Source organism: Stylophora pistillata, chromosome 3, assembly GCF_964205215.1.
Source record: "Stylophora pistillata chromosome 3, jaStyPist1.2, whole genome shotgun sequence".
Taxonomy (NCBI): Eukaryota; Metazoa; Cnidaria; class Anthozoa; order Scleractinia; family Pocilloporidae; genus Stylophora; species Stylophora pistillata.
The window spans coordinates 2,066,287-2,080,000 of NC_142521.1; the positions used below are offsets into that span (position 1 = coordinate 2,066,287).

Sequence of the window (13,714 nt, forward strand, 5' to 3'; positions counted from 1 at the left end):
TAGATACTTTACAACCTTAGCTATCCCCGGTGGCCGAGTCTGAATTGTGTGCAATCGAGGTTCTGTTTAGCAAGAGAATAAACGGCTAATTCTTGTGCTTCTTTTATCTACTTTATGTAACAGCTCCTCTGGGATCCATTCCAGAACTGCCTGCGGAGTCGTGTCGAGAAATAAAAGCGAGCGAAGGTAAAGACGTCATCAGCAAGAAATACTGGTTGGATTTAAGTGCATCTGGAAAGACAGCTTTGGTTTACTGCGACATGGAAATTGAAGGTCTAATTTCACAGTTGATTCGTTACTCCCAAATTTCAAATATACATTTTTATTATCTGTACGTTCATTTTATGAGGTTTCGTAGTTTTTTCACTGGGGCTTGTTTGTCGCAAAACACACCCACTTAAAGTGCCTAAGTTAAAAGTTAATTTTTGCATATTCATTTCTTGTAATAGGAGTTAAAATTGGAAATTTAAGATGTCACGACAGCTTTAAAAAACGTTCTGTTAAAATAGAAAAAATAGTGATGTGGATGAATTTCTGTCAAAATTTCCTTTCCAATAGTATGCACGCAGAACATGGTGATTTCACACTGTTTTTTTTTTTTTTTTTTTTTTTCTTAGTAAGGCTGAGAAATGTCGTTACAAATTTTCAAAACAAACGTTCTGAGTTGCGCTCATTAAATCTTTTGTTTCGCTAAGGTCTTGTTCCTATCGCCGTTGTATCTTTCTTAAAATAGACCCTATCATTTCCTTGGGCTCTTTAAAGGTCTTTAAGTCATCGAACATGTGAAAAATGAGCCTCTGATCATAAATTAAACTAGTGCAATACAATTTTCATTTCCGATGGTTTTGACTGTTAAATACAGGTTTTGCCTTTCTCGGCATCACGGTTTTAACTTCCGTGATAAGGCAATTATTTTCACTCTTAGTGAACAACATGAAAAAGATCTGGATAACTTTTGAGTTTCTCATAAAGTAGATGATGAAAATAGAAGAATGTGAGATGATAAAATAAGATCAGCTGTTTGGACGTATATTAACAGGAATTGACCTTTGATCGGGAACACAAGGGAATCAAAAACAATGAAATCCCGCCTTCTTTCCCGGATGTAGTGTTGAAATTTACGGTGCGACCTTGTAATCCACATAACCTGCCTGTAAGCCTTCATTACTACCCCCGCGGCACGCGTGCTAACTTGTTTTCGTCTACAAAGTTTGAAGCCTTGAAGGGACTGGCTCTCACAATTATTAGTACCAGACTCCTTAGTACACCTCTCGATGGCTCACTTTGCTAAAGGCCTCAAATTCATTCGCTGGTGATCATGAAGAAATGATGATGAAGCAGCACTATCAATTGGGGCTGCTAACTTGGTATGATCACGGGAGAAGTGACATGTTATTCTCCCGACTCCTAGATTTGCCGATGAAGAAGACACTATGATACGATATAGCGGAAATGCTGACCACGGGTGGTAGTCAAAACCGCTTATGGAATTTCTTCGTCCGGTGTTAGAATACTCCAGCTATTCTCCTAAACCTTTATCCATATCAATATGATTCATTTCTCGAATATGTTGTTACAAAGGAGATCGACGTCAGTTTTGATTCCTCTAGTACGTATGAAAGCGAGAATTTTATTGCTAATTATTTTAGGGGTATCATTTCATTTAGAAAGAAAGTGATTTTAAAGTTCCCAGATGCGTAAATTGAATTTGTTTTGTTGGCATATTAAAACTACATTAAACTATAATCTTATCTGTAGGTCACCTTAATCCATAGTGAACCGTGCGGTCCTAGCCTCACGCTGTATATTCTTTTTGTTGTTGTTGTATTCTGTAGAAAAAGCCGTCGACATTGCTTTTGTAATCGGTGCGTCTGGAGCTCAAGCGTCTTCAGTCTTTGCAAGAATGGTAGCCATCTTGAAGAAATTCGCTAATGAATATGAGATATCCGATGACAAAACTCGTGTTGCTCTAGTGGACTACAATGGTCCTGCGATTGCCAGGGTCTTCTTCAATGACGGTTACAGCAAAGCCAATTTTACAAGTTTCATCAGCAGCATACCTGGCCCTGACGGACAACCAGGTACACTGAGCGGTGCTTTTACAAAAGTACGAGATGAGGTTTTCACAACGCAAAAAGGCGAGCGGCTATCTGCGGAGAATATTCTTGTTGTGCTGACCCAGGGAAACTTCGATGAGAATTCTACTGAGATCCGGAACGATATCACCAATTTTAGAAGTAGTGCAGTGAAGGTCATTGTATTTGCCATCACGGAGGAGCCGGGCATAGACAAGTGGGAGAAGATCTCCTCGGGGATCAACCTCATAGTTATACCCGAGCCAAGTAAAGATACAGAGGAGGCAAAGAAATTGCCACATACTGTGAGTAAAGGTGAGGAAATCTAAAAACGAAAGACTGCTTTCAAAAGAAGTTCCCTGCAAACTTATGTCTTCTTCGCGTACGCTGGGTTGAATAAAACCGCGGTAAAAATTGTTGCTTGTTTGTTTTCAGCCTTTGCGCATTGTAGTTAAAATAATTGTTTGTGATGTCTCATCTTGCGCATGAAAGTAGAAGACTTTTGTCTGTGACAGTAGGTGACTTTTTGGGAAACTGTTTTCAAAATCTTTTGTTTTCATTTATCCACATAAGAAATCATGCCTTTTGAAAACGGTTTGTCTTCAAAACGCTCCAATTTTTACACCGTTCGCGAAAGTCTCCGTTTTCATCAGCGGCTTTGGCATTTTAGTATGTACGATGGGCAAAAACGTGTCAAATACAATGCGTTTTCAAACGAAATCGCATTTGTGTGGATGGTGCCTCAGTTTGACCGGGCGGCAAAGTGCAGCCGCTCTAATTAGTTCATTTGTTTCAAAATAATAACATCTGCATTAACTGTAAAAAGCTTTTTCTTTCAGCTGTTTTTGTTTGGGTTTGTTAGAGGATTGCAGTAGCAACCTAAACGATTTTGAATTTAATTCAATTTCAATTCTAAACAGAGTTTCGCAGCTGCGCAGAAGTGAAAGCATTCGGGTACTCTTCTGACGGCCATTACCTGCTTCATCTAAGCGATAGTTGTAAAGACCCAACGAGAATCTACTGCCATAATATGTCATCTAACACGCCGCAAGAGTTCATCACCTTGGAGTCGGGTACGGAGAACAACTTTGCTAATGTGTATGCCCACAGGCTCCAAAATGGGGGCGACTGCAGTGGTGCAGTGCGATCCACATTGTACTCAGATCGAGGCACCACTTACTTCAGCAAAGTGCGCCTTGATATCACAACCATGAAAATTTTGAGCAATGTTTTCACCTTCGCGCAGACTCAGGGAGGTAAAGACATCCCATATGGCACAGCTGGGGATTGTTATTCGAATAATTTTGGTAACTGCCGGAAAGGTCACTTCAAGGTTGACTTGAGCGGGACGAGACTTCGTGTTCGGAACGATGTGAACTGGAAATTTTCGGGATGGCCGAAAAATTTGACGATGCAGGACTACCAGAAGTCGCCTGATGGTGCAGTGGTGTCTGCCAAGTGTGGAGGTTGGTGTGGTTCATGTTCTCCATCTCAGGGATTTATCATATTGGAACCTTTGTGTTCTATTCCTGCTGGTAGGTATCAGGAATAAATTTTCCCCTTTTACAGCTTTCTTGACACAACTATGTTGTCGTGTGTTTATTCAGTAATAGATAACAGATGACGTCAACATTTGGTGAGAAGAAAAGTGGAAGTGGCGCCGAGTGTGTCAATGATTTTTTGTGATCTCTTACTGTCCTGACCCACGGCAATAGTGACGTCATCTCTGCCTGCCTCTCAGTTCGTCTGTATGTCTGTCTTTCTACCTGCATGCCTAACTTAAAACCAAATTATGATTGCGTGAAATTAAAGCTCTCTTTTTATGTTTTCTTTTGCCTGTAGTTCTGTGTCAGGAATCCAAACCTTAGATCTGATGTCAGTGGGCGGTGTGAATGCCTAAAATTATAATTTGCTGAGATCATGTACAAGTGAATGTCATAATATGACTTATCATTGTATAGTTAAGGCTCCTCACTGACTGTGAATGACTGACGCCTTTAAGGGTGCGATACTGGCCCGGTACTGACAGAATTTTTAATTTTATTTCATCAGGGTAGGAAGAGCCATCTCGTTGATCCTTACAAGACAACTGCAGGTCATTCGATCGATAAGGATCATTATCATCTACAGTCTGACACTGATAATCTAGGACTTGGTGTTATATTTCTACCACTAAGTTATGTAAACACAAGTGAATAACACGCAATGATCGCATAATTTCTAAAACAATTCAATGGCAATCTAATGCCGATTGAATGAATTTTTTTTCCTGTTATAGTGGTCCATAATAAGGAGAAAAGGACTGATGAAGAAGGCCGGCAAAATTCAAATATAAAAACACAGCTGTGCAGTTTTGATTGGGAGCTCCCTGTCCGTACACAATCTTTTGTTTTTTATGTCGTTTAACCCTAAGTAATGATGGACAGTTTCCACCGGTCAGTAAGTTCAAAATGTAAGTTCACATACAAAACCTAAAATAGTAGGAAAATGACAGTTTTCTTTCATTTCTGGGCCCAGTTGTTCGAAGGCCGATTAGCGCTAATCCAAAGTTAAATTTTAATCCAGGTTTCTATATTCTTTGTTCAAAAGCTGTTTTGGGATAATTTTCCCAATTCTTTTTAGCTCATTCAATCATCAAATATTGTAAACAAGTGGAAATAAACTTAATTTTCTTTTAAAGCTTTCGGATCTGAAATCAAATTTCACACTAACCCTGGGTTATCTTAACCCACCTTTGAACAACTCGACCCTGGTGACCAAAATTTCACAGAATGAAAACTTGCTAGGACTCGACAGGAATCGATGAAATGTATGGCCGCACTGGAGAGGGGCGAGTATCTCGTGTCCTTTAATTTTTTGCTTAAATATACCGTATCCTGTGGTTTTTTTTATCCCCTCAATTCCAGTTCGACACTTCTGAATCTCTATATTTTAAATATACCACATCCCGTTAATTTTTTCCTTAGGTATGCTGTATCCCGGTAATTTCTTATACAAACATACAGTATCCAGAGAACCACTAATGGGACCTCATTTGTATATTACATCTCTTTTATTTGATTATGCAAATTAAACATTTACATAGCAATCAGAGACTGGTTTAAGAACGAATGCAAAACGAGAGAAAACAAAACATACTGAAAAAACTATGCTAGAACGATTTTTTAGAAAATCCGCCGTACTTTATCAGGGATATCAAACATGAAAGGCTTATTTGGCCTTGATTGAGATTCCGCCGTTATTGTAAGTCAGAAGTGAATAATAGCTATGCTGTTAACTGAAGGCTATCTGAAGATAAGAAGGCGGAATTAATTAAGTCAGGAGTCTGCTGGTCTCACTTTCATCTCGGTCCTCTTCAAGGAGGAATAACTTTTCCAGCGATACCAAGTCACCTCGTTAAGGGCTGAGTGCTTTCCATGATAATAGAAGTCATTCAAGTCATTATTTCAGATTTTAAATTCATTTGTGACAAAAATAAAATTTCAACTCCTGGCAAAGCCAAAAAATTACATGACATTTGCCTCTAATTTGTTTTTCGTTTCCAGGCCCCCAATAGTGACACAAAATGATAGCGGAAATTGTTAATGTTTTGGCGAAAAGCAGAACTAGACAAAGTTAACGATAACTTTATCTAAATGTACGGTTAGATTTACGATACATATTTATTACTCTATCTAGAAGTCGCAAAATACTTTGGAAAAGTGAAAAATAAACCATGTAAATCGGGCTTCGAAGTCGTCGAACTTGAAAGAAGTCGTGACTGGCATTGACAGCTCGGCCAAAACAAACTCATCACTTCAAGCGGCCTAGTCATTTAAAACATGCGTATGTCGCGTATGTACGGGGTTGATCTGGAAAGCCTGGGATCTGATAAACATTTTGGCCCCAAATTCGTACGTGTTGGAGCGAGAAAATATATGTAAATCGACGATTGAAAAGTACTTCTTCGCAGATGTTCGCGATGTTCCGCAATCCCTGGGCTATTCTTGTAATTTGCATTACGTTTGTGTTGTTTTGTGCAGTAGGGGCCGTGCAAAACGACGAAGAAGGCGCATGCTAGCATTTCTTTGGCTACACGGGAAACTGATATCCGAAACTGAAGCAGAAAATGCAATGGACAGATGAAATTGTGTTGTTCGTGTCAAAACTTGAGATTAAAAGTGTTGGTAAGAAGTCTCAAGTATTTTGTTTTTGTTAAAACTGGAACAAATTTAGTACTCATTTGCACCCGGAATTCTTTGTGGAGTTATCTTCTCATTCCTTTTACCCATGTAATTGATCGATGTTTTCTGATTTGTATCCTTTTGTCTAATTAGTATTTTATTTGGCTCTCAAACGGGTACACTGTAAGCTAATTCCAGTCAGATTTTTCTCCCCTCCCCCCCACCTCCCGTTGCTGTGTCATGTCACTCGTCCCAAACCTTCCACCCGTCCAATATGGCGACCGAATATTAATATTTGCCGGGCTGAAACACAAACTACCGCCTGCAGGATGCAATCCTTTGCATAAATGTTTATTTCAACAGAGCTCTTTTTCATGCCGATATACTGGTTTCCTGCCATGATACGCGCAAAATTGACCAGATGTTTCGATATTAAAAAATCGACGATGTTATGATTACGCCCAAGTATCCCCTCAGCTTTTGTTATCTCGGGTTTTTACGGGATTCCACGGGACCGAGACGAAAACTGACGTCACAAGTTTTCACAGCTCATGCGCTCGTCTGGCCAAATGGAAGAATCAAATTGATTTGTTTGGTTCGAGAGTTTTTAAGGGAAATTTTGTCTATGGAGAATTTGAGCTTTCGTTAATTGAGCACTCTCGTGGCCTTTATGCATCGTAACTTAAATAAATGTTTGTGATGTCTCACCTTGCGCATATCATTAGTTCAAAAAAGACTGTTGTCTATGACGATAGGGGACGTTTTGGAAAACCATTTTCAAAATATTCTGTTTTCACTTATCCACATTAGAAACCGAGCCTTTTAAAAACGATTTGTCTTTAAAACGGCTACAACTTTTACACGTTCGCGAAAGTCTTCCTTTTCATCAGTGGCTTGGGCATTTTAGTATGTAAGATAGGCAAAAACTTATCAAAAACAATGCGTTTTCAAACGAGATCGCATTTTTTGTGAATGGTGCCTCAGTTTCTAGCGAGTGGCAAAGTGTAGTGGCTCTAATTAGTTCGTTTGTTTCACAATGAAAACATTCACATTGGCTGTAACAAGGCCCCTGTTACAGCTAATGCAGGAAACGATTTTCTTACAGCTGTTTTTCGTTTTGGTTGGTTTGAGGATCGCAGTAGCAACCTAAACGATTTTAAATTGAATTGAATTTTAATTCTAAACAGAGTTTCGCAGCTGCGCAGAAGTGAAAGCATTCGGGTACTCTTCTGACGGCCATTACCTGCTTCATCTAAGCGATAGTTGTAAAGACCCAACAAGAATCTACTGCCATAATATGTCATCTAACACGCCGCAAGAGTTCATCACCTTGGAGTCGGGTACGGAGAACAACTTTGCTAATGTGTATGCCCACAGGCTCCAAAATGGGGGCGACTGCAGTGGTGCTGTGCAATCCACATTGTACCGAGATCGAGGCACTACTTACTTCAGCAAGGTGCGCCTTGAACTCTCAACCATGAAAATTTTGAGCAATGTCTTCACCTTCGCGCAGACTCAGGAGGGTAAAGACATCCCATATGGCAAAGCTGGCGATTGCTATTCGTTTAATTCTGGTGACTGCCGCAAAGGTCAGTTCAAGGTTGACTTGAGCGGGACGAGACTTCGTGTTGGGGACGATGTGAACTGGAAAGCATCGGGATACCTGAGTAGTTTGACAATGCAGGACTACCAGAAGTCTTCTGATGGTGCAGTGGTGTCTGCCAAGTGTGGAGGTTGGTGTGGTTCATGTGAGCCATCTGGGGGATTTATCATACTGGAGGCTTTGTGCTCCATTCCTGCTGGTAGGTAAAACTAATAATCGTCTTATTTGCCCCTTTTAAGGCTTTCTTGACACCACTGACCGTGAAATTACTAAATAGATTTCGTGCGTTTGTTCAGTAATAGACAAAAGATGACGTTAAAATTTGGAAAGAACAAAAAAGTGGCGCCGAGTGTGTCACTGATTTTTTGGGATCTCTTGCTGTCCTGACCTGACCAATAGTGACGTCAGCTCTGCCTCCCTCTTAGTTTGTCTATTTGTCTGTCTACGTGCACGCCTTAGCCTAGTTAAAACAAAATTATGATTGCATGGCCACCTTCTTTTTAGTTTTTTTGCCTGCAGTTCTTTGTAAGGAATCCAATTCTTATATGTCAGTGGGTGTGAATAGCTAAAATTGTGATTTGCTGACCGTCTCCCGGTTAGCTCAATGGATAGAGCTCTGGCAGGAGCCCATTACCCTGGCGCTGGACTGTTGTGCGGAAGGTCGAGGGTTCGAGGCCCGGCCGGACCAACACTCAGGGTCTTAAAATAATTGAGAAGAATTTTCTACCTTTCTATAACATCAAGAAATGGTTAGATATTCTAGTCTTCTCAGATAGGGACGAATAAATAGAGGTCCCGTCTCCTGCAGGGTTGGGGTAGGAGACGTTAATTTCCCCCGCATGAGATTACTGTGTGATGGATGTCCTCCCCTTGGATGGGATGGGTGGGTTGTTTAGGAACCTCGTTACTGGAACATTAGTTCTGTGAGATCTCTCCTGCTAAATCTGGCGAAGTTTATAAATATAAAAATAAATACAAATAAAAAATAATAGAGATATAAGTGAATGTCATGATATGATTTATTACTGTCCAGTTTAGACTCCTCACAAGCTGTGGATGAACACTGACGCCTTTAGGAATACGATACTGGCACGGCGGTACTGACAGAATTAGTAACTGCATTTCATCAGGGTCGGAGGGGCTAATCGATCCTCACAAGACAAATGCAGTTCAACCATCATATTCAAGAATTGAAGGAGGTCAGTCCATCGATAAGGATTATTATCATCTACAGTCCGACGCTCATAACCTAGAACTAGGTCTTATATTTTTACCACCAAGTTATGTAAAGACAAGTGAATAACACGCAATAATCGCAAGATTTCTGAAAAGGTAATCTAAGTGGGCCTCAGTGGGGTTAACTGTCAATTGTCAAATGGCCAAGAATATTAACCGTCAACCGTCCTGAAAACGCAGCTTTTTTTAACGTTAATCGTGAAATAAGCAAGCCAATATTAGCCGTCAAATCTCTCAGATATCTTTAATTGAAAACTAAGCAATTGCCTTAATTGTGGTCAAGCTCTGTTGTTTATAAATTAAAGTTTTGATATATTACAAAAATACATATATGTAAGTTCTTTAACTTCTAGTCGATCGCGAGTAAACCTGGTTGGCGACGACGAAATGACTTCCGGTGAGGAAACACTTCCGGAGTCGTAAAACGTTAGCCATTTGTGAATAAAAGGTGTTATAACTAAACGGATCTTTACAGACAAGTCATTATGAAAAATTACAGCCAAATTTCATGTGTTTAGTTCGTTTTACAAACGATATTCCAAACATTTCACCGTCACTCGTCAAATGACCTAAAATCTAATTACCATCAACCGTCAAAAGGGCTTATTTTTAACCGTCAACCGTCAACGTGATCCCCCTATTGAGACCCTTACCTAATGCCCATTAAATGAACTATTTTTCTATCATAGTTAGGAGAAAAGACTGATGAATAAAGCCGGCAAAAGTCAAAATAAAAACGCAGTTGTGCAGTTTTGATCGAGAGCTCCGGCTTGTCCGTACACAATCTTTTGTTTTTATGTTTACAAATTGTGACTGAAAAGAGTGATGGGAAGTTTCCACTAGTCAGTAAGTTCAAAAGTAAGTTCATACATAAAGCCTAAAATAGTAGGAGAATGAAGGAACTTTGCAGGGTTTTAAGTCTTTTCTGGTGACTCGACAGGAACCGATAAAAATCTAGTATTCCGTGTCCTTCAAATCGTGGCCTAAATACGCCCTATCCTGTTAATTCCTGTGGTTTTTATCCCTTCAATTCTACAGTTCGACGTTCTTGAATCTCTATATTCTAAATATACCGTATCCCGTTAACTTTTTCCGCAAGTATCGTGTATCCTGAGAATGTCTTATCCAAAATATAGTATCCAGAGAACCCCTTGTTGGGCTTCCTACGTAAATTACATCGATGTATCGCTCTTATTTGATTATTCAAATTGAGCATTTACGTGGCAATCGGAAACTGGTTTAAGCACGAATGCAAAACGAGAAAAAAACAAAACAAACCAATAGAACTATGCTAGAACAGTTTTAGAAAATCGGCCGTACATTATCAGGGATATCAAACATGAAAGGCTTCTTTAGCCTTGATTGAGATTCTGTCGATGTTGCAAGTGAATAATCGGCTATGCTGTTAACCGAAGGCTCTCTGAAGACAAAAAGCAAAGTAAGTCAGACGTCCGCTGGTCTCATTGCCATCTCAGTCCTCTTCAAAGAGGAATAACTTTTTTAGCAATACCAAGTCACTTCGTCAAGGACTGAACGATTTTCATGATAATAGAACTCACTCAAGTAATTATTTCAGATATATTCATTCATTTATGGCAAAAATAAAATTTCAACTCCTGGCAAAGTTACAGCTGTTATGTTTATTTTCGCATGCTAGCATTTCTTTTGAGATTAAAAGGGTTGAAAAAGCTGGGAAGAAGTCTCAAGCATTTTGCTTTTTTCGAAACTGGAACAAATTTAGTACTTCTTGCACCTGGAATTCTTTGTGGAGTGCTCTTCTCATTCCTTTTACCCATGGAATTCATCGCTGTTTTCTGATTTGTATCCTGCGCCGACGCATGAATCAATTGTTAAATCTAGTAGAGTTTTTCTCTAAAGACTTTTACCTAATTTTTAATCACTTTTCCGGCTCTGAATATAACAAAATAACCAAGGGAAAACACCCTGGGAACGAGGTTGAACAAAATTAAAAAAGAAATTTGGGATCGGATATCTATCTTGATGTCGTCTAGAAACCATTCCTAAAGCCTTGGTCAAACGGCGCATGATAGTCGATGATAGTTGATTCTATAAATAAAAAATAATAAAATTGTGGATTTATATTGCGCCGTTTCCATGACGGGATGATCAACTGCACATTACAACAATGCATGGAATAAATACTAATTACATCATTACAACAATGCATGAAATAAATACTAATTACATCATTGCAACAATGCTTTGTAACAGATGCCAGTTACATCATGTGTAGTATAAAATATTAAAAGCTAAGCTAACTAAAAATAAAAAGCCTTACTAAAAAAATGTGTCTTTAAGAGTTTTTTAAAAGTGTCGACAGATTTAGCCATTCTAATTTCCGAAGGTAAATCATTGCAGAGTTTCGGCGCCGAAACAACGAAAGCACGGTCGCCTAGGGGTTTTAAAGTTTTAAAATTCGGGTAAGAGAGCAGTATTCCTTCATTAGAACGCAGTCCATATCTTGAATTTAAAGGCTTAATTTTGACAAGATCATTGATATAGGACGGTGCGGATTTGCGAGTGGCTTTGAAAGTTAGAATTAGAACCTTAAAATTAATACGAAATGAGACAGGAAGCCAATGCAGCTGACGGAGCACCGGTGTTATGTGGCAAAATTTGCCTTGCACAACAACAAGTCTGGCGGCTGCGTTTTGAACTCTATGCAGTTTGTCAATATGGCACTTGGGCACACCGTATAATAGACAATTACAGTAGTCTATTCGGCTACTGATAAAGGAGTGAATAAAAGTCGCAGCTGAGTCCATTGAAAGGTGTTTCCTTATACGTCTAATATTGTGTAAGTGATAGAAAGCAGCACTACATATTTTGGTAATGTGTACGGCCATAGTGAGTTGATCATCGAACCACGCGCCCAAATTTCGTACCACAGACACTTTGCCTACATCGCAGTCTCCGACCTTGATAGTATTAACAGCAACTTTTTTCAGGAAGCGTCGTGATGCTATTACAATAAATTCAGTTTTGTCGTCATTAAGCATAAGTTTGTCCGTGGTCATCCACTGCTTAACATCCGAGATACAGGTTTCCATTGATCTAATTGCCTCGTCTTGACCAACAGCACAGCTTGGGTTGAACGATATTTAAAGCTGGGAGTCATCTGCATAACAATGAAGTTTTGGAAGGTGACGACCAACAATGTCGAAGATTTTGCTTGAGTATATGTTAAACAAAACGGGGCCTAGACACGATCCCTGGGGAACGCCGTAGCGAAGATGAAAGACATTTGAAAGCGCTCCCTGAGCAGATATTCGTTGTGATCTTCCGGCTAGATAAGACGCGAAACCACGCCAGAGCAGTTCCATTGAGACCAAGCTTTGATCTTAAACGTGTTGGCAAAATACTAGGGTCCACAGTGTCGAAGGCAGCACTCAGGTCTAAGAGAACGAGGAGAGCTCTCTTAGACCGGAGGGTCTAAGAGAACAAGCACATCTACAGGGTTGTAGATGTGCTTGAAAGGCACATCTACAACCCTGTGTCTCATGGATATGCTCCACGGATGGCTTTCTAGCCTCGATACCCCTGGTAACACTTTGCGTATTTGTATGATGGACTTCAGTAAAGCCTTCGATAGGATAAATCTCAACATCCTAATGCTCAAACTTATTAACTTAGGGGTACGTAGGTCTTTATTACCTTGGATTTGTAGCTTTGTATCCAATAGAAGACAACGAGTCAAGATTATTGATTCCTTCTCTGACTGGTCGTATGTAAACGCTGGGGTCCCACAAGGGACTAAATTGGGTCCAATCCTATTTTTAGTTATGGTGAATGAGCTTACTCCAACCAGTTCATTCTGGAAATACGTTGATGACCTAACCATTGATGAAGTTCTACCTCGAGAAGGTTCATCAACTATCCAAACGACCCTGGATGATATATCCACCTGGTGTTCTTCAAATTACATGAAATTGAACCCAAAAAAGTGCAAAGAACTCAGAATATGCTTCCTACGTAACCCTCCCACTCTATCACAGTTGACTATTAATAACACCTGAATCGAAGTAGTAGAAAGTCACAAGCTCCTAGGAGTGCTCATCCAGAATCATGATCTAAAATGGCGTAGTCACATTCTTAGCATTACAAAGAAAGCTGCTCAGCGACTTTATATCCTTCGTGTCCTGTGCCGCAATGGCCTTCCACCCAAGGATTTACTTAGTGTCTATACTGCTCTAATACGTTCTGTTTTGGAGTACGCATGCCCGGTACGGCATTCTAGCCTTCCATCTTACCTTGTGGACAATTTAGAACAGATACAAAGAAGAGCTTTCAGGATAATCGAACCACTAATTTCTTACAGAACTGCATGTAATGTTTTGAATTACCCCACACTGGAAGAAAATAGGGAACGTCTTTGCCTCGAACAGTTCAAGAAAATTAAAAACTCACAGTTGTCATCATTAATTCCACAGAAAAGACTAGATGCTCACGGCCGTCAGCTGTGCTCCAGCAATAACTTGACTCTTTTTAAATGTAGGACAAAACGATTTCAAATAAGTTTTTTTCCCGCAATGACGTCAAAGCTTAATGAATTATCGCAGTGGAACATTTGTAATAATTTGTTAATAGAATCTTGGGAGCCGGTAACCCAGTCCCCC

The 13,714-nt window shown here is 39.7% G+C and overlaps 3 protein-coding genes across 3 annotated transcripts; all 3 read left to right on the forward strand.

Moving 5' to 3' along the window:
* Positions 1 to 3: 3 nt before the first annotated feature.
* On the forward strand, positions 4 to 2,404 carry LOC148734048 (von Willebrand factor A domain-containing protein 2-like). The gene is made up of 2 exons (XM_088751618.1): positions 4 to 273; positions 1,836 to 2,404. The coding sequence occupies exons 1-2, from the start codon at positions 261 to 263 to the stop codon at positions 2,402 to 2,404; spliced, it is 582 nt and encodes a 193-aa protein (XP_088607744.1). The 5' UTR covers positions 4 to 260.
* Positions 2,405 to 2,909: 505 nt separating this feature from the next.
* Positions 2,910 to 4,754, forward strand: LOC148734049 (A disintegrin and metalloproteinase with thrombospondin motifs 9-like). Its single transcript, XM_088754258.1, has 2 exons — positions 2,910 to 3,610; positions 4,128 to 4,754. The coding sequence occupies exons 1-2, from the start codon at positions 3,106 to 3,108 to the stop codon at positions 4,130 to 4,132; spliced, it is 510 nt and encodes a 169-aa protein (XP_088610384.1). The 5' UTR covers positions 2,910 to 3,105; the 3' UTR covers positions 4,133 to 4,754.
* A 2,762-nt stretch (positions 4,755 to 7,516) lies between these two features.
* LOC148734050 (A disintegrin and metalloproteinase with thrombospondin motifs 9-like) lies at positions 7,517 to 9,539 on the forward strand. Its single transcript, XM_088754265.1, has 2 exons — positions 7,517 to 7,971; positions 8,875 to 9,539. The coding sequence occupies exons 1-2, from the start codon at positions 7,536 to 7,538 to the stop codon at positions 8,877 to 8,879; spliced, it is 441 nt and encodes a 146-aa protein (XP_088610391.1). The 5' UTR covers positions 7,517 to 7,535; the 3' UTR covers positions 8,880 to 9,539.
* Positions 9,540 to 13,714: the final 4,175 nt, after the last annotated feature.

Excerpts from the sequence above, each read along its gene's own strand:
- LOC148734049 (XM_088754258.1), top strand. The coding sequence starts at position 3,106 with ATGTCATCTAACACGCCGCAAGAGTTCATCACCTTGGAGTCGGGTACG.
- LOC148734050 (XM_088754265.1), top strand. The coding sequence starts at position 7,536 with ATGTCATCTAACACGCCGCAAGAGTTCATCACCTTGGAGTCGGGTACG.